This window comes from Mercenaria mercenaria, chromosome 8, assembly GCF_021730395.1.
Source record: "Mercenaria mercenaria strain notata chromosome 8, MADL_Memer_1, whole genome shotgun sequence".
Classification (NCBI taxonomy): Eukaryota; Metazoa; Mollusca; class Bivalvia; order Venerida; family Veneridae; genus Mercenaria; species Mercenaria mercenaria.
The window spans coordinates 46,813,076-46,837,401 of NC_069368.1; the positions used below are offsets into that span (position 1 = coordinate 46,813,076).

The following is a 24,326-nucleotide window of genomic DNA, read 5'->3' on the forward strand; positions in this document are numbered from 1 at the left end:
ATTTTTTTTTGTATAACAAAATATTGTCCCCAAACCCCTGATTTTCTAAGTCTAAAAAAGGGGCCCTCAATTTTTCAAAAAGGGGAGGGTAGAGTTTTTGTTTCTTGATGTACCCGTGTCCCCTTAAATTGTGAAAACTGTTGCAATTTTAAACAATAGCTTTGATAGTTTTATGAGAAAAGTTGCCTTAAACATTAAAACCCCAACCAAGAAAATGAAATTTTTTAAGGGCCAAAAGGGGGAAAATTTTTGGGAAAAAGCAGGGTGGAGTTAAAGTTTTCTTTTCTGTTTCAGGGTCCCCTTAGATGGGGAACAAGTGTTTTCAAGTTTTTTAAAGCAAAAGCTTTTTATAGTTTTAAAAAAGAAAAAGGGGTTTACCTAAACATAAAACTTAACCAAGAAATCGAATTTTCTAAAACCAAAAGGGGGCCAAAAAACTTGGGAAAAAGCAAGAAGGAGTTTTTTTTCTTGCGGACAAGGGGCAGCTTAAAATGGGGAACAAGGTGTTGCAAGTTTCAAAGCAATAGCTTTGTTTTGTTTGGGGGGGTAAAAGCTACCTAAACAAAAAACTTTAAACCCAAAAAAACAAATTTTTTAATCCAAAAGGGGGAATTAAATTTTTGCAAAAAAGGGGGGATGGAGTTATTTTTTTCTTTATGTACAAAAGGGCTGCTTATGATGGTGAACCCAAATATTCCCCTTTCAAAACAATTCTTTTGATAGTTTAGGAAAAAAGTGACCTAAACATAAAACTTAAAAACCCAAAAAAATCTGATTTTTTTTCCCAAGTACAAAGGGGGCCCTAAATCTTTCAAAAAGCAAGATGGATTTTGTTTGTTGCCAAAACAGGGGCAGCTTAAGGGGGAACAAGTCTTTTCCCAAATTTCAAAGCAATAGCTTTGATAGTTTTTTGGAGAAAAAACTGACCAAAAAATAAAAATTTAAACCCGGCCAAACCCCCCCGGGCGCCGACGCGACAACCCTCAAGTGAAGACAAAAACTCATCATTTTTTTTTTCCCAAAAAAAAAAAATGACTAAAAATGATTTTCAACCCCGATACAAACAACCAGTATATCACAAACTGAATCATAGCATCTCTCTAACATGTTTATAACAGCAAGACAATTTTCTTAAATTTTTAACCCATACCCTGCTAAATTTCTATAATGAACTTGTCCATCTTTCAATTTGGATAGTACCATTAAGTGTTAAAAGGGGTGCTTACCAAGAAAGATACTGACAGAATGGCGAACAGTGCAGACCATGATCAGCCTGTACGGATGTGCAGGCTGATCTTGGTCTACACTGGTCGCAAAGGCAGAATTACTTGCCGCCAGCAAGCTAAGGGTTAAACAAAATTTAATGTCCATACTGGAAATAATTGTTTGGACACTTAAAATAAACCTTTTGCCTTTGGTAAATTTAGTGTAACACTAACAAAGTTATTATTACTTGTATGAAAACTCATTGAATAATGATGCAGCTTATCTAAAGGGAAAAACAGGAAAATAAATAGTAAGAGCTGTCTGTAAACATATATGCTCCCCTATAATGACTAGTCAGAGGTTACAAGGTGTGTAATTTTCAGTTCAGTATGCTGTGACCTAGACCTTTGACCCAAAGGTCCTATAAACAATTAAGGTGGTCATCTGCTGACCATGCTATTAAGTCTGATGACATTATGTTCATATGTTCAACTGTTTTTCTGACACAATTTTAGGTATAAAGGTATCCATGACCTTGACTTATGACCACTGATTTCAGAAGCAATAGGGGGCATCTGCTTAATACAGGCAATCATTCTAAGAAGTTTGACTGTGGGTCAAGCATTCTTAAGTCATTGAACAGGAATCACTTTTCATCTCCAGGTCAGTGACACTGACCTTTGACCTACTGACTTCAAAAGCAAAAGGTGTCCCCAGCTGTTATAATTTTGTGATTGGAAACTATTATTTTTTCAGTGTGAAGGTTTCTGAACATGCCCTTTGGCCTCTAAAATGATAGGAGTCATCTACTGACCAGGGACAATCATCCTATGCAGTTTCATTACAGTAGACCAAATCATTCTCTAGATTTTGATCATCTCCATGTCACTTTGATCTTTCCCTCTGTCCTATAGACTGTACATCTAGAATGAAGTTTGTCTAGTATAGGCTAAAGCACTATCTAGTAACTGATGAGAAACCATTTTCGATCTAATAGTCACTCTTTCCTTGACCTAATGACTCCAAAAGCAATAAGGGATATGACGTTTGACCACAGTAGGCCTAAGCCTTCTCCACTTTCTGATCAGAAACTTGTTGCAATCTCAGATCAATATGACCTTGACATTGACCTACTGACCAAAAAAATTGGGGTCATATACTGATTATAAAGAATTATCCTACGAACTTGGACTACAGCAGGTCAAATTATTCTCTAATTATTGATCAAAAACTAAAGTGTCTAATGGCTGACCAAAGGGTCAACAAGAGGACCATGATGGTCCTGAATCGCTCACCTCTTCCCACATGACCCAGTTTTGAGTATGACGTCGTTTTTTCTATTATTTGACATAGTGACCTAGTTTTTCAGCTCATGTGACCCAGTTCTGAACTTGACCTAGATATTATCAAGATAAAAATTCTGACCAATTTTCATGAAGATCCATTGAAAAATATGGTCTCTAGAGGTCACAAGGTTTTTCTATTATTTGACCTATTGACCTAGTTTTCGAAGGTACGTGACCCTGTTTTGACCTTTATCTAGATATCATCAAGGTGAACATTCTCACTATTTTCATGAAGATCTCATGAAAAACATGGCCTCTAGAGAGGTCACAATGTTTTTCTATCTTTATACCTACTGGCCTAGTTTTTGACCGCACATGACCCAGTTTCGAAACTGACCTAGATATCATCAAGGTGAACATTCAGATCAATTTTCATGAAGATCCATTGAAAAATATGGCCTCTAGAGAGGTCAAAAGATTTTAATAATTTTAGACCTACTGACCTAGTTTTTGACCGCAGTTGACCCAGTTTAAAACTTGACCTAGATATCATCAAGATGAACATTCAGACCAACTTTCATACAGATCCCATGAAAAGTATGGCCTCTAGAGAGGTCACAAGGTTTTTTTATTATTTGACCTACTGACCTAGTTTTTTAAGGCACGTGACCCAGTTTCAAACTTGATCTAGATATCATCAAGGTGAACATTCTGACCAATTTTTATGGAGATCCATACACAAGTATGGCCTCTAGAGGGGTCACAAGGTTTTTCTATTTTTAGACCTACTGACCTGGTTTTTGACCGCACATGACCCTGTTTCGAAAGTGACCTAGATATCATCAAGATGAACATTCAGACAAATTTTCATACAGATCCCATGAAAAATATGGCCTTAAGAGAGGTCACAAAGTTTTTCCATTATCTGACCTACTGACTTAGTTTTTGACGGCACGTGACCCACTTTCGAACTTGACCTAGATATCATCAAGATGAACATTCAGACCAACTTTCATACAGATCCCATGAAAAATATGGCCTCTAGAGAGGTCACAAGGTTTTTCTATTATTTGACCTACTGACCTAGTTTTTGAAGGCACGTGACCCACTTTCGAACTTGACCTAGATATCATCAAGGTGAACATTCTGACTAATTTTCATGAAGATCTCATGAAATATATGGCCTCTAGAGAGGTCACAAACTTTTTCTATTTTTAGACCTACTGACCTAGTTTTTGACCGGACGTGACCCAGTTTCAAACTTGACCTAGATATCATCAAGACGAACATTCAGACCAACTTTCATACAGATCCCATGAAAAATATGGCCTTTAGAGAGGTCACAAGGTTTTTCTATTATTTGACCTACTGACCTAGTTTTTGATGGCACGTGACCCAGTTTCGAACTTGATCTAGATATCATCATGGTGAATGTTCTGATCAATTTTCATGAAGATCCCATGAAAAATATGGCCTTTAGAGAGGTCACAAGGTTTTTCTATTTTTAGACCTACTGACCTAGTTTTTGATGGCACGTGATCCAGTTTTGAACTTGACCTAGATATCATCAAGGTGAATGTTCTGACCAATTTTCATGAAGATCTTGTGAAATATATGGCCTCTAGAGAGGTCACAAGGTTTTTCTATTTTTAGACCTACTGACCTAGTTTTTTAAGGCACGTGACCCAGTTTCAAACTTGACCTAGATATCATCAAGGTGAACATTCTGAGCAATTTTCATGAAGATCTTGTGAAATATATGGCCTCTAGAGAGGTCACAAGGTTTTTCTATTTTTAGACCTACTGACCTAGTTTTTGATGGCACGTGACCCAGTTTCGAACTTGACCTAGATATCATCAAGATGAACATTCTGACCAATTTTCATAAAGATCCCATGAAAAATGTGACCTCTAGAGTGGTCACAAGCGAAAGTTTACGGACGGACGCACGCACGGACACACGGACGACGGACGACGGACACCGCGCGATCACAAAAGCTCACCTTGTCACTTTGTGACAGGTGAGCTAACAAACCTACTGACAAGAGCATAACAATATACTGTATTTCAATGTCAGTAAAAAAAATCAAACAAAATAAGCTCTAAGGGATCAACCATGTACACGTATTTAATGCAATTTTCAGAAGGTATTCAGAAAGATCATTCCTCTCAGTTACTGCAATTTTTTAAACTAAAATTAATGAAAATCTGTGTTTTTTACGAAATAAACAAAGAAAAGGACGTGCATCAAATGTATACACAAACATGGTATACACAAACAGCCTATGGAATCTGTGTACAGATTGTCTTTCGCAGTGTAAACAATGAACATGTATATACATTAACATCAATATGCTATTAGTGTAACAAACATGTACACACTGCATACACCTATATCTGCGTAACACCAAGTCACTTACATACGGTACATCTAGAGACTGTGTCCTATTCTGCATCAAAACAAAAATATTATAAATATTTACTTCATATTTTTCTGGTGTTTTACACCATTATCAGTCTTACAGTCACAGCTGAAAGGTTTCCCAAAATTTCATCTTAGCTCCATATGTTACTTCATCTCAAAGGTTGGGGAAAATCAGCTTTAGGTGTTCAGGCTTTGGTTAAATTGTCATATAAAGTCTTGACGTACAGACAGGTACTCTTATAATATCCTTACTGATCAAACAAAACTGTGTAGGATTTTTCATTACATACTTTACTATAAATAGTAAGTAAAGTGTACAGGTCAGAATTTAGTAACCAGTCAATAAGTTGGTGCTCGATGTATGATTTTTTTTTGTTATTGTTTGGTTTCATGTTGCACCAACACAATCCATAATGGCGACATTCCAGCTTTTCATAGTCACCCGCGGAGGACAACCCCAGGTACCCCTGCCTCCATACATTACCGGTATTTCATCAAGATCGGGCACATGGGTAGAACTAACGACAACTTCCATAAGATTGTTTCCTCACATGGAGAATTCAATGCCACAAGCAGGGCTCAAAACAACAGCAGTGATTTGGAGTCAGTGCCATTAACCATTAGGCCACGGAGGCACCCACTCAATGTATGAAGTTCCAATAACTGGAAACTACATCTACGTAACAAATCATTAAATGGCAATCAGTGATTACTGGCCCTCCTATAGCTTAATTTGCACACAGGCTACCCGCCAATATAGCTGCATATTGTAATCCATTTCCAAGTCATTCACTTTATTAGAGCATATTTCAATTTGTGTCCATGGCTGGGGTTTTACACTGATTCTTTTCAGTTCATGGGAAAATGAACAAAATTAAAAATTCATAAAAGATACAACATTCTATCATCGACACAAGGCATATTAAGTTCTTTGACACAGAAATCTACTTGCACAATAGTTATACATATTTCAAAATAAGGAAGATTCAATTAATTCAAATTTTAACTAGAGATGCTTTTGAGAAAAGCGCATGTCTCCCACAACTGCCCCTATGTAAAATGTCTAGTTTCTTTAGATGGTTTAGACGAGTGGATCCAATTATATGGTCTGGATGAGTGGATCCAATCAGTAATTCAAGAGCCATAAATCAAAAGTGCTTGGGTGGATTTGGCTAGTTATCGAACTTGGCAGGGCCCACACTGGGCTGAAAAAAGTTGGAGCCACCCTTTTTCTCGGGAACGGTAGGGAGGGTGCTGGAGAGGTTTCCCTTCCCGCGGCGCGTTGAAAATTTTTGTTACTTCCCATAAGCAAATGGTGATATTCTAGCTATATAGGGGGACTTTTGAATGAAAGTGGGTATACCTCTAAAGCAAGTTTTGTATTTTAAAATGTTGTTGGATGTTTGAAGCAACCTGTCTGGAATATTTTTCCATTACAGCTTCTTTTTGTTGTGGGCCTACTATGTAAATGCATGGCCCGGGGGCTGTGTTTTTGGTGCTCTGTGCTTCCGAGAAATCTACCCTGATACAGGATTACATTTCAAATCCATTCCTAACTTTTAGAGACAATCAAAAAAGTTGGCAAACACCTTTACTAATTACTTACTAAGATCACAGACACGGGTCCAGTGTATTTTTTTTTTTTATTAATATAAAAAACACCTTTTTTCACACAAATATGCTTTCTATGTTAGTCAAATGAAAAAAAAAAGATGACAAAAATCCGGTCACAGTGTCGTGTATGATATTGTGACCAGATTTTTTGTCATCATTTTTTTTTCATTAGACTAACATATAAAAAGTATATTTGTGTGAAAAAAAGGATTTTTATATTAAACAAAAAATACACTGGACCCGTGCCTGTGACTAAGATACTGTCTGACGGTGGCGACATCGTTAAAAAATTCATCAAACCAGTCATTATTTTGCCGATTTATTTATTAATTATTTCATCATGGAAATTAAAGGCATCAATCATTTAATCTGCCGTAATGAGAACGAAACAAAAAGATTATTTTAACCCGATAATCGGTTGCTAATTGATTGCAAATTGCATCTTCTCGCGTGTCAATATGTTTATTACACATTGTTATATGTAAAGTAAACGCAGACTGGGTAGTACTATCCCGAAATAAGTTAATTTTATAAGGTAAAATTATCGGAACCAGTCAACTGTTTTTAACATAATTTCTGGGAGGTTACGATTTAGAACGTCTGAAACAAAATGGCGGTCCAAATTACGAACATTTTTTCATTTTCGCCACTCGCGATTTTTCTTCGCCACTTTCATCGCAGATTCGCCAAATGGCTCGAGTGGCGAACGACAGCGTGGGCCCTGCTTGGCTAAGGTCTTATGGCCAAACGCATTTTGTTCAAGTTTAGTGGAGATCGGATGAGAAATGTTTGATTTAGAGAGCGAACAAGAGTAAAAAGGCCGATTTTTCGGTAATTCAAGGGCCATAACTCCAAAATGCCTAGCCCAATTTGGCTAGTTATCAAACCTGGCCGAGGTCTCATAGTCAAACACATTTTGTTCAAGTTTGGTGAAGATCGGATGAGAAATGTTCGACTTAGAGTGCGGACAAGAGTAAAACTGCCAATTTTTCGATAATTCAAGGGCCGTAACTCCAAAATGCCTGGACCGATTTGGCTAGTTATCGAACTTGGCAGAGGTCTCATGGTCAAACACGCTTTGTTCAAGTTTGCTGAAGATCGGATGAGAAATGTTTGAATTAGAGTGCGGACAAGAGTAAAAAGGCCGATTTTTGGTAATTCAAGGGCCATAACTCCAAGATGCCTGGACCAATTTGGCTAGTTATCGAACTTGGCCGAGCTCTTATGGTCAAACATATTTTGTTCAAGTTTGGTGAAAATTAGATGAGAAATGTTCGACTTAGAGTGCGGACAAGCTTTGTGACAGACACACACACACACACACACACACACACACAGACTGGAGTAAATCAATACGTCTCCTACACCACTGTGTGGTGGGAGACAAAACAAAAATTAGCCGGTGTTGGAAAAACTTACAACTTATTTCAGTTTTTTTATTAGGTCATATGGCAATTTTTCCTGCTTTTGAGGGTAATGGTCTAGCCATGGGAGGGCAACTAGGTAAAACCACAGACCTTCAGAAAGCCAGCTGGACGGCTTCCTCAAGACAGAATTCTATTACCCAAGTCGGTTCAAACCGACCATGGTGTGAGGCAAATTTTTAGTTAATAAAATTGCTGAGAAATGTGGCTGCTGTCTAATGGTGTTGGCCATTAGCACATTAGAACATATATAGCAATAGCTGATCTTACTCCATGACAGGAAAATTAGTCTTAAATTTCAGCATGATGACAACCTGTTCAGCAATTTAACATAACAGAAAACATGAAGTATTCTCCAACTTACCTGTTGAGCAAATTCCAGACGACGAGCACCAGCTGGGGACGAGGCATTGCCATCGGGACCAAGGCTCACCGTGTCTTCCACACTGATGTGTCGTCGCTGCCTATACATCTGAGCAATACGTCTTGTATCATCTTCTGATGTCGATTCTTGCTCTGTGTCAGATCTAAATACATAGGTTAGACTATAACAAGATTGTCATTTTCAAATAAAGATTACCTGTACCTCTAGTCGAGCTGTAAATGTTTGTTAATCAAATGAAAGAGAATTATCTTACAGTTCAGAAAGCTCTTGTTTTAAATACCACATATGAAAGCATGACCAAATTTGACATTTTTTTTGTACTAAAAAAAAAGTTGAAAATTTAGCATTCTGATATTTGAATACTCCGGTTATTTGAATATTCTGTCCTGACAAATAGGTTATTCAAGTATCCGCAATACATTGTATTGCATTATCATATCGTGGCTGCCCGCTTGTGCAGTGCAGCAAAGAATAAACAACTGATAAAACACATTTGAAATCAAAAACACATTGGCATACTTAGATTTTACTAAACAAAGGGTGATGCGTCCAACATTTTCTTTCCACCAACATCACTCAGCAAACTTGAATGCTGACTCTAGAACTTAAGGAAATAATTTCTTTGAGAGAAATATAAACAACTTACTGCACTGTTGGTCTTTCCCATTGTGTTTTTCTGTGAACATGATTGACATAATATGTTCTTCCATTTGCATCCACCCTTTCCTCCCAGCCAGCGGGAAGTCGTGACGGAGTTGTCATAGCGGAAGCTCCAAATGACTGAACTCGTGTTCTTGAACTTTCCGAATGAGAATTGTCACATGTTGAATCATCAGAAATTGTACTCTCTGACTGTGCTATGCTGGAGCCTGTTCGACTCGAACGCGGATGGTGTGAGCGCGTACTTTCTGAAGTGCTTGTTCCAGTATCTGATGCCCTGTGAAATAATTCATAAATATTGTGATACCTACACATGTGTTATTTTTACTACAACTGCTTATAACAGGATTTGTGGAAAGCAGTAAATACTACAAAACATCATCAAGAAACACAAGATAAAAGAAAATGACAGTAATCCAGATTTTGGGGGTTGGGGGTTAAGGGCAGGGTATAAAAATCCCAAATAAAACCCCATATGTTGAACAACATTCCTATTAAGTTTCATGACTCTAAGTCAAATACATGTTGATATCTGAGTGACACAAGCTTTTAGGCCCATTATGCATATTTTTGGCTAAAGAGCCATAACTCTGGTCTTACTGGCTGAAATCCCATACAAATCCCTTGATACACAATTTCACATGCATCTAATATCCCTGTACTGTTTAAGGACCCTAGGGCATATACTTAACAAAGACTTTAAGACCTACACTTAACAAAATCTTTAAGAGCCTTTATGCATACTTTCAGCTACATATAGGCATGTATTTTATCGAACAAGGTACAGGACTGCATCAACTTTAATTACCGAAATGGCTGGTAAAACATTTGTGCCAAGTTTCTTTAAAATCTTTTAAGCAGTTCAAGAGTTACAGAGCCCACACGAAACAAAGTTATATGACCTTTGACCCATTTGACTTTGAAGCGAGCAAACTCAAACAAGTGCTCTGCACATCGTCTCGTTGTGGTGAACATTTGTGTCAAGTTTCTTCAAAGAGTACAGCAAGAAACATAACTCTATCCTGCTTTTGGCAAGAATTATGCCCCTTTTGGACTTGGAAAATATCAGATTTCTTGGTTAAGTTTTCAAGAAATACATACTGACGAGAAACTGCTAATGAATGAAAGACAGACAGAAGGATGGACAGACAGATTCCGGCGTCATAACATAATACATCCCTTCAGGCATATAAAAATAAACCCTCCTGATCAATGAATAAATGATATTCAGGCAACACTTAATATTTATGTCTATTTGTAATTGTCTCAAGTTTCTGTATACTAAGAAATAATATGCAAACTGAAACATACTCATGATACTGTAAAAAAGATATATATCACATTAAGAGGCAAATTTTTAAATTAAAGTTATATACATTTTTCTACTTCAATAAAACATTATGCATTACCCTGGACTTGGCCTTGCCCACTGTGTTCTCCTGCTTGTATGGTTGACGTAGTATCTTCTACCTGTAGCATCTCTCTTCTCCTCCCAGCCCGGGGGTAGGGGCTCCAGGGGCTGCTCTTGTACTGCTGGTTCCTGTTCTGGGCCAGAAGCTGAGCCAGCAGACTCTGCTGATGCTGAGGCGCCATTGTCATTTGTGTTGAGAGCAGAAAAACCATCCAACATTTCCCAACCAGGCTGTGGAACAATAATGACATAAACCATTACTTTTTACCTACGTACTAGCTTGTTATTGACTGGTGGATCAATAAACACTTCCTTATTGCAAAACTATCAATTCCATAGCAGTTATTGTGAAATAACAAAATCATGAAACATTGTTGGCATCAACTTTCAACATTTTGAAAATATCTGTCTGTATCTTAAGGCTCTTGGAAACCTCACTTGGAAATTTGTTGGTTGGTTGGTTTTTTTCAACTGTTTTTTAAAAAAAGCTTTTTTTCCCCTGACAATAACTGGTGAGAGCATAAAGCAAATAGACCAAGAGTGCCAGAGTGTCACAAAATATGCCTGTCTAAATATTCAGTTATGTATCATAAAGTAAATAATGTTGATGTTGTATACCAAGTTCGTAGTTTTTCGAGTAATTCAAGGGCCATAATCCAAGACTGCCAAGGGCGGTTTGGCTGGTTATCAAATTTTGTCAAGATTATGCCCATAAACATTGTCAGCAAGTTTGGTGAAGATCAGATGGAACTATGTAACTCGGAGAGTGGACAAGGCTAAATACGCAGTTTTTCGAGTACTTCAAGGGACATAATCCAAGAGTGCCTGAGGCTATTTGGCTTGTTATCAATCTTGGCCGAGATACTATGCCCACAAACATTGTCAGCAAGTTTGGTGAAGATCCGATGAAAACTGTTTGACTTAAAAAGCGGACATACTTTTGGATGCCGATGGCCACGTGCCTGTCACGGGTGTTCACATAATATGCCCAGCTCTTTCAGAGACAGGCGTATAATTTAAAATCTTCTTTATAATCATAAATGCATGTATATTGTACATGTAAAATTTCATTGCAATAAGTTTGGTAGGAGTCTTGCATTAGTCAGCCGATGAATTGATAAGAAAACAATCAATAATATTAAAACTCAAGTTACCGAGTATTAACCAAAAAAGCTTAATTAAACAGTAAACCAATCAGTTAAATTTTAGATTAACAATTACTTATATATATGAGAGAAGAGATGCAGCCATATCAATCTTCTAGAATATTTTCTAATCAAGGTGCACCTCAGCATTACAGGACACACACACCGGGTTTTTCAGGAGTGTTCTACGAGATATTTTGAAAAAAAAAGTATCCAATAGCGATCCTGCATCTTGCTTCATAAAATTAACTCTAGTAAACATTGATTGTTGTAATTATTACAAAGTTCCTGATTCAGTGGAAAATTGGAAAATGCTATGACAGCCTGCTAAACCATTTACCATCCTTATCCAAACAAATACAGGAAGTTAATACAGGTCAAGTTTTGAATGTAATTTCCTCATTCATTAACCCTTAGCCTGCTGCAGGCGAATTTAACAGCCTTTGCAAACAGCTTGGAACCAGATCAGACGCCGATTAAATCGGCGTCTGATCAGGTTCAAAGCTGTTTGCTACTTTGACAATATTTCTTCCAATTTTGGAGCAAATTGAATGAACTTTACAATTTTAGCAGACGACATTTCCAGCAGACGACAATTTATCTAGCATGCTAAAGGTTAATGCAATAATACTGGCTGTTTCTTATCATTCATTACTACTTGTAACACATCAATAATGTTTAATATTGAAATCAAGGGTGAGCTACTAACTGACTGGTTGTCAGATTCTGCAGGAAACATCTGCATAAAGTATTACATGGCACAATACAAGCTGAGAAATAATAATATATTTCTAAATGACAGGTATCTATAAAACTGACTGCATTATTATCTGTGATTACAATTCAAAACCGTGTACGAGCTGGCCAAAAATTCAGTTTTCAAGACTGAAAAAAATTGTCTAGGACATGTTTGAAATGCATTTACATTATATGATCAGAAATAAAAAGTATAACATAATACAATCATCATACAATCAAAAGGAGTTTATAAACTCAATACAAATAAGTCAATGTTTGTCCAAATCATTTACATGAATCTTGCTGTTTTAAAGTCATTCTAAAATACATGTAGACACAGGGCCTGATTTGTGCATGAAATTAGAGCTCTGGCGTTTTTTCTTTAAAAAGGAATCATTATATTTTAATCAAGAATTTCTCATACAACATACTTTTATTCAAACAAGAGGGTCATGATGACCCTTAATCACTCACCTGAGTAATATGAGCCACAAGTTTAAAATGGCAAACTGATGCTAAATATATAGAAAGTAGGTCAGTATGTCACATTCATGGTCACTGAGAGTCAGTTTTAAGATTGGTGTGAAAAACTGCACATGTCATCCAAATTTCAAGTCTGTATCTTAAAAAACAAGAGGACCATGATGGTCCTGAACAGCTCACCTCTTCCCACATGACCCAGTTTTGAGCATGACGTCGTTTTTTTCTATTATTTGACATAGTGACCTAGTTTTTGAGCTCATGTGACCCAGTTTTGAACCTGACCTAGATATTATCAAGATAAAAATTCTGACCAATTTTCATGAAGATCCATTGAAAAATATGGTCTCTAGAGAGGTCACAAGGTTTTTCTATTATCTGACCTATTGACCTAGTTTTCGAAGGTACGTGACCCTGTTTTGAACTTTACCTAGATATCACCAAGGTGAACATTCTCACTAACTTTCATGAAGATCTCATGAAAAATATGGCCTCTAGAGAGGTCACAAGGTTTTTGTATTTTTATACCTACTGGCCTAGTTTTTGACCACACGTGACCAAGTTTCAAAACTGACCTAGATATCATCAAGGTGAACATTCTGATCAATTTTCATGAAGATCCATTGAAAAATATGGCCTCTAAAGAGGTCAAAAGATTTTTCTAATTTTAGACCTACTGACCTAGTTTTTGACCGCAGTTGACCCAGTTTCAAACTTGACCTAGATATCATCAAGATGAACATTCAGACCAACTTTCATACAGATCCCATGAAAAGAATGGCCTCTAGAGAGGTCACAAGGTTTTTTTTATTATTTGACCTACTGACCTAGTTTTATCAGGCACGTGACCTAGTTTCAAACTTGACCTAGATATCATCAAGGTGGACATTCTGACCAATTTTCATAAAGATCCATTCAAGGATATGGCCTCTAGAGAGGTCAAACAGTTTTTCTATTTCAAGATCTACTGACCTAGTTTTTGATTGCAGTTGAGCCAGTTTCAAACTTGACCTATATATCATCAAGATAAACATTCAGACCAAATTTCATACAGATCCCATGAAAAATATGGCCTCTAGAGAGGTCAAAACGTTTTTTCATTATTTGACCTACTGACCTACTTTTTGACCGCACATGACCCACTTTTGAACTTGACCTAGATATCATCAAGATGAACATTCTGACCAATTTTTATGGAGATCGCATGAAAAATATGGTCTTTAGAGAGGTCACAAGGTTTTTCTATTATTTGACCTACTGACCTAGTTTTTGAAGGCACGTGACCCACTTTCAAACTTGACCTAGATATCATCAAGGTGAACATTCTGACCAATTTTCATGAAGATCTCATGAAATATATGGCCTCTAGAGAGGTCACAAGGTTTTTCTATTTTTAGACCTACTGACCTAGTTTTTGACCGCACATGACCAAGTTTCAAACTTGATCTAGATATCATCAAGATGAACATTCACACCAACTTTCATACAGATCCCATGAAAAATATGGCCTTTAGAGAAGTCACATGGTTTTTCTATTATTTGACCTACTGACCTAGTTTTTGACGGCACGTGACCCAGTTTCAAACTTGACCTAGATATCATCAAGGTGAACATTCTGACCAATTTTCATGAAGATCTTGTGAAATATATGGCCTCTAGAGAGGTCACAAGGTTTTCCTATTTCTAGACCTACTGACCTAGTTTTTGATGGCACGTGACCCAGTTTCGAACTTGACCTAGATATCATCAAGATGAACATTCTGACCAATTTTCATGAAGATCTCAAGAAATATATGGCCTCTAGAGGTCGCAAGGTTTTTCTATTTTTAGACCTACTGACCTAGTTTTTGAAGGCATGTGACCCAGTTTCGAACTTGACCTAGATATCATCAAGGTGAACATTCTGACCAATTTTCATGAAGATCTTGTGAAATATATGGCCTCTAGAGAGGTCACAAGGTTTTTCTATTTTTAGACCTACTGACCTAGTTTTTGATGGCACGTGACCCAGTTTCGAACTTGATCTAGATATCATCAAGGTGAACATTCTGACCAACTTTCATCAAGATCCCATGAAAAATGTGACCTCTAGAGTGGTCACAATCAAACGTTTACGGACGCACGCACGGACGCACGACGGACACTGCCCGATCACAAAAGCTCACCTTGTCACTTTGTGACAGGTGAGCTAAAAATGTTGACGGACGGACAACGCCTGTCGCACGATGGACATTGATCGGTCACAAAAGCTCAGGTGAGCTAAAAAGGCAAACATTAAAGAACCAATAGAGATAACTCTAGCAAGAAACATGTCAGAACACAATAGTTACTATCAAGTGCCTTCCAAGTGATTTTACTACTGGCCTAGATCCATGCAGGTACTGTAGGTAAAGGCTTACACATATTTTTCATGTAAAACAAGACCTATCACTAATGGTGATGAATACCCCCAGACAGCAGCTTACTGTTAGAGGAACAGGGGTATTTAAAATATGATACATTGCATTTGTATATTGTACAGGGAGAAAATGTAAAAAGTATTTAAGATGCACAAAAAATATATATTGTGTTTACACTGCATTTTGAAATTACCTTGTAAAGCGCGGCCAAATTTTTTCCCTATACATATGAAGAAAAAATTAATAAAGGGATAAAGGGCAATAACTATGTGAATAAGAGCTGTCCGTAATAAACCTCGATAGATTTTTCTCAGTGCCTGACTCTGAAATAGAGCTTTGCCAGTAAAAGGGGCTTAACTCAATCAAATATATAATCAGAGTAATGGGGACTGTTTCTCCTGGTGTAGACTTTGATAGTAAATAACTATTTCAAGTTTCAAGTCAAAAGCTTCGATAGTGACAGAGATATTTGACTTTATCAAAAACTTTTACCAACAAGAGCTGTCTCCATAGGATGACACATGCCCCCGATGGCACTTTGAATGAATAGTTATGGCCGATGTTAGAGTTTAGGACCTTTGAGCTACGGACCTGGGTCTTGCGCGCAACATGTCGTCTTACTGTGGTACACATTCATGCCAAGTTATCTGAAAATCAATCCATGGATGACAAAGATATGGACCGGCACAAATGCACTATCATGAAAAATTACCTTTAACGTCTAAGTGTGACCTTGACCTTTGATCTACGGACCTGGGTCTTGCGCGTGACACGTCGTCTTTCTGTGGTACACATTCATGCCAAGTTATTTGAAAATCCATCCATCGATGACAAAGATATGGACCGGACACGAAAATTGCGGACAGACCGACAGACAGTTCAACAAGAGCACCACCTTGCGGGTGCTGACGCTCATCTGATTTTTTTTGTGTAATAGAAATATTGTCCTACCCATGATTTTCTAAGTCTAAAAAGGGCCATCATTCTTGCAAAAAGCAGGATAGAGTTATGTTTCTTTATGTTCAGTGTCCACTTATGATGGTGAAAAACTGTTGCAAGTTTTAAAGCAATAGCTTTGATAGTTTATGAGAAAAGCTGACTTAAACATAATACTCAACCAAGAAAATGATTTTCTAAGTCCAAAAGGGGCAATAATTATTGCAAAAAGCAGGATGGAGTTACGCTGCTTGCTGTACAGGGTCAGCTTATGATGGTGAAGAAGTGTTGCAAGTTTCAAAGCAATAGCTTTGATAGTTTAAGAGAAAAAGTTGACCTAAACATAAAACTTAACCAAGAAATCTGATATTTTCTAAGTCCAAAAGGGGCCATAAATCTTGCAAAAAGCAGGACAGAGTTATGTTTCTTGCTGTACAGGGTCAACTTATGATGGTGAACAAGTGTTGCAAGTTTTAAAGCAATAGCTTTGATAGTTTAGGATAAAAGCTGACCTAAACATAAAACTTAACCAAGAAAACTGATTTTCTAAGTCCAAAAGATGCAATAAATCTTGCAAAAAGCAAAATGGAGTTATGTTTCTTGATGTACAGGGTCTGCTTATGATGGTGAACAAGCATTCCAAGTTTCAAAGCAATAGCTTTGATAGTTTGGGAGAAAAGTTGACCTAAACATAAAACTTAACCAAGAAATCTGATATTTTCTAAGTACAAAAGGGGCCATAAATCTTGCAAAAAGCAAGATGGAGTTATGTTTCTTGCTATACAGGGTCAGCTTATGATGGTGAACAAGTATTCCAAGTTTCAAAGCAATAGCTTTGATAGTTTAGGAGAAAAGCTGACCTAAACATAAAACTTAACCAGGCAACGCCGACGCAGACGCCGACGCCGACGCCGACAACCGCTCAAGTGATGACAATAACTCATCATTTTTTTTCAAAAAATCAGATGAGCTAAAAACTATATGCCTCCCTTCGGGGGCATAAAAATTTCTAAGTTAAAATGGTATAGTAAATTTTGAAACTGACAGCGTGTTTGGTCTTTATCTACTTCATTAAGTTTAAATGGGGCATAACTCTGTCAAAATTCAAACAGAGTTATGGGGATTGTTTCTCCTGGTGTAGACTGATAGTTAATAACTATTTTAAGTCGATAACATTGATAGTAACAGAGATATCTGACTTTATAAAAAAAACTTCAACCAACGGCAACGGCAACATCGATGCCAGGGCGAATGCAATACCTCTACTTTTTCCTCAAAAAATCGAGCTATAAATCATTTAAATGGAATGTGCTTTACACATGCACAGCTTGACTTTGTACCAATGACAATTTCAAGGTTTGATAAAAGTCTGGCAAATTAGGACCGAGAAATAGCATGGAAATTTTTTTCCATATACATATAATTATATTATAAAGAAAAAAATAATTAAAGGGAATTCCTATAGTTTTTTATGCGCATCTTTCTGCGCAGCCGACACTTTCTATGGAAAATTGAAGTGAAGTCAACATTTGTTGAAACATGTGACAGACAATCTTAAATATGAGGAATCTGGAATAAAATAACATTTTTAATAAGTTTTATCAGTAATCAAATGTTGATACTGGTTTATGTTGTATTGACATGTATCATGCCTGACATGTATCTTGCCATTTCTGTGGCTGTGTTTTCACATCACATTTTAGTGCAAAGATAGTGTTGTTCATACATGTATAATGTTAGACAATTGACTTTGTACTGATAAGACAATATCTCCTTTCAGATTATTTAGCATTCAATTATAGAAAGAATTCAGAATTTTTAAAACTTTTCTTTAACCTTTAGCAGATATACATGTAATCAGTTTGGTCAGGATAGCACCATTTTTCGTCCGAACAGGTGCTGTATTTAACCGGTCTTAACATAAAATATAGCCTGGTGACCAATACATTTTTAGCCATTTTTATGCTCACAATACAATTATTTATACACAAGAAAAACAGGGAAAAAATCTATGAAACAGTTTTTTCAAAACTTAAAAAAATATTCTTCACTATGAGTATTTTTCATTGAAAAAAGTTCACAAAAGTGAATATGAATCAAGATTTTTTTTTCATTTGTACCCATTATTGTAAGGATATAGTATTACAAATATGACTGTGATATCAAATAAGTATATAATAAAATCTGTAAAAAGAATAAACTTTGTGCTGTCCTGATGCATATTTTGGTTGGTATTTATAACAAAGGAGAAAATTATGAAAATGTTGAAAAATCGCTGGCAGTTCAAAACAATTTTTCACAAAAACAAGCCTGGTGACCCATTGTCTTTATTTGTTCATTGTTTTCAGCACAAATTTTCCTATCATATAATTATGTGAATTTGAAAAAAATCTATGAAAGGAAAATAAATATTAGAATTCTCTTTAAGGGCCATAACTAGGTGAAAAATATATTTTCAAGGTTATTTTATATAAGGAAAATATGGACAGTATATTTTTCTTCTTCAGAAAATAAAAGAAACTAAACTACTTTCCCTATTTCTTTGGAATTTCTACCCCATTGTTTTTGTCATCCAAAAGCCAGGACACATTATTAACTTGGAGAAGTGGCCCTGCCCTTTATAAGATTGTTCTGTCCAATTTCATAGTTTTATGGAAAGTTTCTTAATCAGAAGTTCAAACTTCAAATATCATTTAATCAAATCAGTTTACATGCTTACATGCAAATTCTAAGTTATAAAGGGGCATAATTTTGACAAAATATAATCTAGAGTTATGTAACTTGTACTGGACCAGGGAGGTCATCTCATAATGCCAAATACACATGTGTACACCTTGAAGTTCTGAGAAACTTGCTTACCCGCAAAATTTCAACCTTATGATGCACACACGGACAACGGCAAAAGGGTGATTAAAATAGCTCAAGCATGTAAAAAATTTCATATAATCAAGCTAAAAATTCTGTCATACAACTTTTGGAGGCAAAGGAGAGGGATATGTCCAGTTTGCACATGAAACTTGTCCAACTTCTACAGTTTCTTATGGAGAAAAAACAACAATACCATACAAAAACTTACACCTTTCGTGGAGCAAGAATGTAAAATGTATTTATTACCTCCTGTGGAGCAGTTGGATTTTCCTCTGAAGATTCCTCTTCCTCAATTATCTACATATGCTAGGTATAACCACAACTGTCCTCGTACACGTGACCGAATACTGAAAACAAATACAGGTATAACTACAACTGTCCTAATAAAGCTGACCAAATACAGAAAACATATACAGGTATAACCACAACTGTCTATGTACATGTGACTGAATATTGAAAACACATACAGGTATAACCACAACTGTCCTTGAACATGTGGCCAAATACTGAAAACATATACAGGTATAACCAAAACTGTCCACGTATATGTGACTGAATACTGAAAACAAATACAGGTATAACCACAACTGTCCTTGTAACACAACCGAATACTGAAAACATAATTTATACAGGTATTATCACAACTGTCCATGTACATGTGACCAAATACTGAAAACAAATACAGGTATAACCACAACTGTCTATTTACATGTGACCGAATACTGAAAACATATACAGGTATAACCACAACTGTCTATGTACATGTGACTGAATATTGAAAACACATACAGGTATAACCACAACTGTCCTTGAACATGTGGCCAAATACTGAAAACATATACAAAGCTGTCCACGTACATGTGACTGAATACTGAAAACAAATACAGGTATAACCACAACTGTCCTTGTAACACGACCAAATACTAAAAACATATACAGGTATAACCACAACTGTCCATGTACATGTGACCGAATACTGAAAACAAATACAGGTATAACCACAACTGTCTATTTACATGTAACCGAATACTTAAAACACATACAGGTATAACCACAACTGTCCTTGAACATGTGGCCAAATACTGAAAACCAGGGCTTCGGAAATTTGCCGGTTTGTCGGTTTTGGACCGATTTTTGACTTTCAGACCGATTCGTGAAGTGAAAAAACGAAAAAAATCGGTCCCGTAAAAATGGAGAAAAGTATAAATTTCGGTCTGATATCTCGATACACGATCACCTGCCAAGTAGGAAATTGTTGGTCGCACCTTCAGATAATCAATAAACGTGTCAAACGGTCTGATTGTCACTTTGATAATCGGTCCGTAATTAGCGCGTGACGCAATCAGTGCTCGCGCTGCACATCCCTTAATGTTTGCAGACAGCCGACTGCGACGTATTAAACATTTTTGACTGGTTTCCTAACGTTTCTGACTGGATCCAAATCATTTCGACGGGGATCCACTTCTTTTATTTAGAATCCGACGGATGGTTTATTTCAAAAGGCTATGTTTGATCACGGTAACAAACAAATGGTCGCTGCATTTAATCAAAGAGCTATAATTGTACATTATAGGTCTTTGATTTAATGAGACATCACACGGAAAACCGATAAAAATAATTTTTATTATTACTTGATTTGAAAAAATTACATAATTCATTTGTTGGGGCTCCAGTTGAAATAAATGCAGAAAATCGTCATTGCAACCAGACTGTACAAAAAAGAACAAGCAAAAGTTTATGGACGGACGGACGGACGACGGACGCTGCGCGATCACAAAAGCTCACCTAGTCACTTTGTGACAGGTGAGCTAAAAAATGGACGGGCAACCACGAATGATAAAGAAAACCGGAGTGGCACTGTTTATCAAATCGGTCTTTTAAAAAACGTTTCAAAACGAAATTTTGTTTACATCAGAAGAGAACATATAACTTTATAAAATGTAGTTGCTTATTGAAGTACAACATAAGTGAAATGAAATATCCGTGGCCAACCCGCGTGACGTTTTGGTACTATACATGCGGGAAATTCGATCTCAGCGTTCAAATAACGTACACATTCAGTCCGCGGCAGAGTATTCTTTAAATACTGAGGCTGTTTAGCAGAGAATATGTGTCGTGTAACTCACTTTGACGCATTGTATTTTATAGAATTCCGTCAAAGAATGAGGAAACATCACAAAGTATCTGCTGTGTATACGGTATCGAAGTCACGTGCGTTGGCTTTTAGACTAGTTACGCACACGGTGTCAATGCCTCGTATTATCTCGGAAAAACATCGAAATTTAAACAAAGTAACGATCACACAACACACTGAATAACTGTCTTCATTGTATGGTAACGCGCGGTGACTGGTAACTCAGTTTTAATGCATGACATGCTTATTTCTTTACCCTATCACGTTTTACAAAATATGTAATATTGGGAATGCGGTGGGTGGGGTAGCACCGGTGTCAGGATTTTCGTTTCGGACCGATAGAGTTATCAAAATTTCCGGAGCCCTGCTGAAAACATATATATATGTATGACCAAAACTGTCCACGTATATGTGACTGAATACTGAAAACATATACAGGTATAACCACAACTGTCTATGTACATGTAACCGAATACTGAAAACATATACAGGTATAACCACAACTGTCTATGTACATGTGACCGAATACTGAAAACATATACAGGTAAAACCACAACTGTCCACGTACATGTGACCTAATACTGAAAACATATACAGGCATAACCACAACTGTCCTTGTACGCATGATAAAAAAACTGAAAACAAATAAAGGGATAACCGCAACTGTCTAAATACTGAAATGACCTCCCTGGAGGACTCTATAATGAACTACCTTGATGGCTACTGGTCTACAGAAGATATAGAATTATTACCCCTATGTAATATGCTATGTTGACAACTACTGGTGTATTGCAATAATGCCCAAACTATAAAATTACTAAGATTTCTTTCACACTTACGTTCTTGGTCTAAGAATATAGTCTTTACAGGCAATGTCCCGGCCTGATCGCTCTGTTACTATGGTTGTATGATTCAGCGGTATTTCTACAAGCCCAAGAAAATCATCTCTTGTCTACAAACATAGAAAAAAAAAACACAATCAAATCACTTTTCTGTTAAACAAATGTTATATAGTACCATACATAAATGCTTCATGAATATCATTAAAGATGGTGTCATTACAGGTTTTGTCCAATTTCTGTACAATAACCGCTTATTCCCCAACAAAAACCTAGACTATTTTTCGCAGTGTGTGACTAGTTCTAGTATTGATATTGTAACTGCCAACTTTGGAGATTTTTCAGAGAACTTCAAATGTTCTAAACCATGAGCAGTGTTTAGCTTTGAAGTTTATCCTTGTCAAACAACAACAAAGTGGTATGCCATTAATGATATAGCATTACACTTTGTAGAAAAAGAGAAGCATTTGATAGCATGATGAGTAGGTAAAACTTTTTATCAAATGTGTACAAAAAATAACAAGCAAAAATTGTTAACAGATATCTGTCAGGCCAGTGAGCATTTTATAACCTTTGACCTTCAGTTGTGACCTTGACTTTGGGCCTGCACATAATGAGCATGGATTCTGAAACTCTTCCTGGTAACACGGAAGTGTAGAAGGTATGCACTGGTTACAGAATTGGACAAATTTCCAATGTAAAAACTTCATCCCCCGATCTTTGATGATGGGACAAAAAGCTAACATCTATTGCAAGAACAGTTGACACAGTTAACTACTGGAGAAGAAATGTAAACCTACCAGTCTGTTTGAATCAAACACTTCAAAAAGTAACACATTATCTTGCGGATTTACCTGAAATTGAAAATTGGCATGTGATAACACAAACATTACCTTGAAATTAAATATGTATACTATACTGGATTACAGTTATTCAGTATTTGTCATATGTAATGAATAAAACTCTGAAATATCTATTTGTAAAACCGGTCTTGTATCTTTTCTTTTGATATACAATTTGAACACATAAGAAATAACATAAGGAAAATGGATGCTTGAAAATGTAAGTATTTAAAGAAAGTATGTTAGAGTAATGGCATTTTAAATGGCTTGCCATTCAATAGTCAAAACTACTGATACTAGGTCCAAATGACCAATGGCAACTAGTTTTAACTATTGACAGGCAAACCATTCAAGAAGTATTTAATAACATGACATCAGAAATAAATTTTCATTTTTTTCTACTGTGACTGTAGCCCTGCAAACTTTAGTGTTCAACTATTCACCAGTCAAAAGCACAAACTATGGACTGGTGATACATGTAAGAAGTCATGTAATAATACCAAACGAAGTACTTGAAGAGTGGATTTTAGAAGCTTGTGTTTAAACAATTAAAGTACTGAAATAGACACTACCTTCTATAGCTAATAGATAGTATACATTATTATACCTCACTTTTGTCTACAATGATAAAATCCCATTACCCGAGAAAGAGATATTTTGACTATCAAAAACATTCTCAACCTTTTTGACATGTGACCAAGCAAAAGTGACTGTCAGGTCATGTGACCGCTCTGATATTTTGAATGTCATATAAGGGCAAATAACTGCTTCAATTTTTTAGCCAAATCATGAAATGATTGCCTCCCTTGTACACATATAGTAGTGACGTCACTATTCAATGTCTACACAGGCGATTCAGACGAAAGATTATTGAATTAAAACATTTTTCAACTTTTTTTATGTAGATAGATCTACTTAATTTTGTTCGGTATAATAAAATAAATATCATATGGCAGCCGCGTGTGTGACATTGATATTGCCAACCCTCAGATGACATTCTGCCCTCTGGTTGACAATATCAATGTCACACAGGCTGCCATATGATATTTATATAATGTATCAAGAGAGAATATGAAGATTCTTACCCGGAAAAGAAATTCTTCGTCCCATTTTGGATTCAGACTCTGAAAAATGTGCAGAATAACTGCTACATAAAAAGTGTTATCATACCTCAAGTAAATAACGTACGATTGTCATAAACCCTACCAGGATTTATTTTGACAACTACATTTGTAACAATACTGTGTGAAATTTTTTTAATATCAACCATCCAGGTGCAAACGAAAAACACTCTGCCGCATTCTGTCATGTAAAATCCATAAATCATGTTTGAACATTTAATAAAAGTGTTATAATTCTCACAGGGTGGCCAACCCATGTGATTTTTGGATAACGTACACCCAGAGAAAAAGTCTCGATTCAGGTAACATTTTGCCTATATTTTCTTAATTACTTGACAGATTTTTAAATAAAATAAAGTGCCTCAAAGTCATCAAAGGCACTGCTTTCCTTCCCACATTGTGTCTGCTATCAG

At 36.4% G+C, this 24,326-nt stretch overlaps 1 protein-coding gene across 2 annotated transcripts in view; it reads right to left on the reverse strand.

The window, feature by feature from the left end:
- The window catches only part of LOC123566415 (E3 ubiquitin-protein ligase NEDD4-like), a 53,496-nt gene extending 31,504 nt beyond the window's left edge, over nt 1-21,992 (reverse strand). The window contains exons 1-6 of one of the 2 annotated variants that reach the window (XM_045360462.2): nt 21,951-21,992; nt 19,224-19,324; nt 10,410-10,642; nt 8,987-9,277; nt 8,320-8,482; nt 4,913-4,942 (exon numbers count right to left, since the gene is read on the reverse strand). In XM_045360462.2, coding sequence (XP_045216397.2) covers nt 4,913-4,942; nt 8,320-8,482; nt 8,987-9,277; nt 10,410-10,630 — 705 coding nt within the window. In that variant the 5' untranslated portion in view covers nt 10,631-10,642; nt 19,224-19,324; nt 21,951-21,992. The remainder of the gene's footprint in view (nt 1-4,912; nt 4,943-8,319; nt 8,483-8,986; nt 9,278-10,409; nt 10,643-19,223; nt 19,325-21,950) is intronic. The other variant, XM_045360464.2, reaches the window with a different exon arrangement.
- Nucleotides 21,993-24,326: the final 2,334 nt, after the last annotated feature.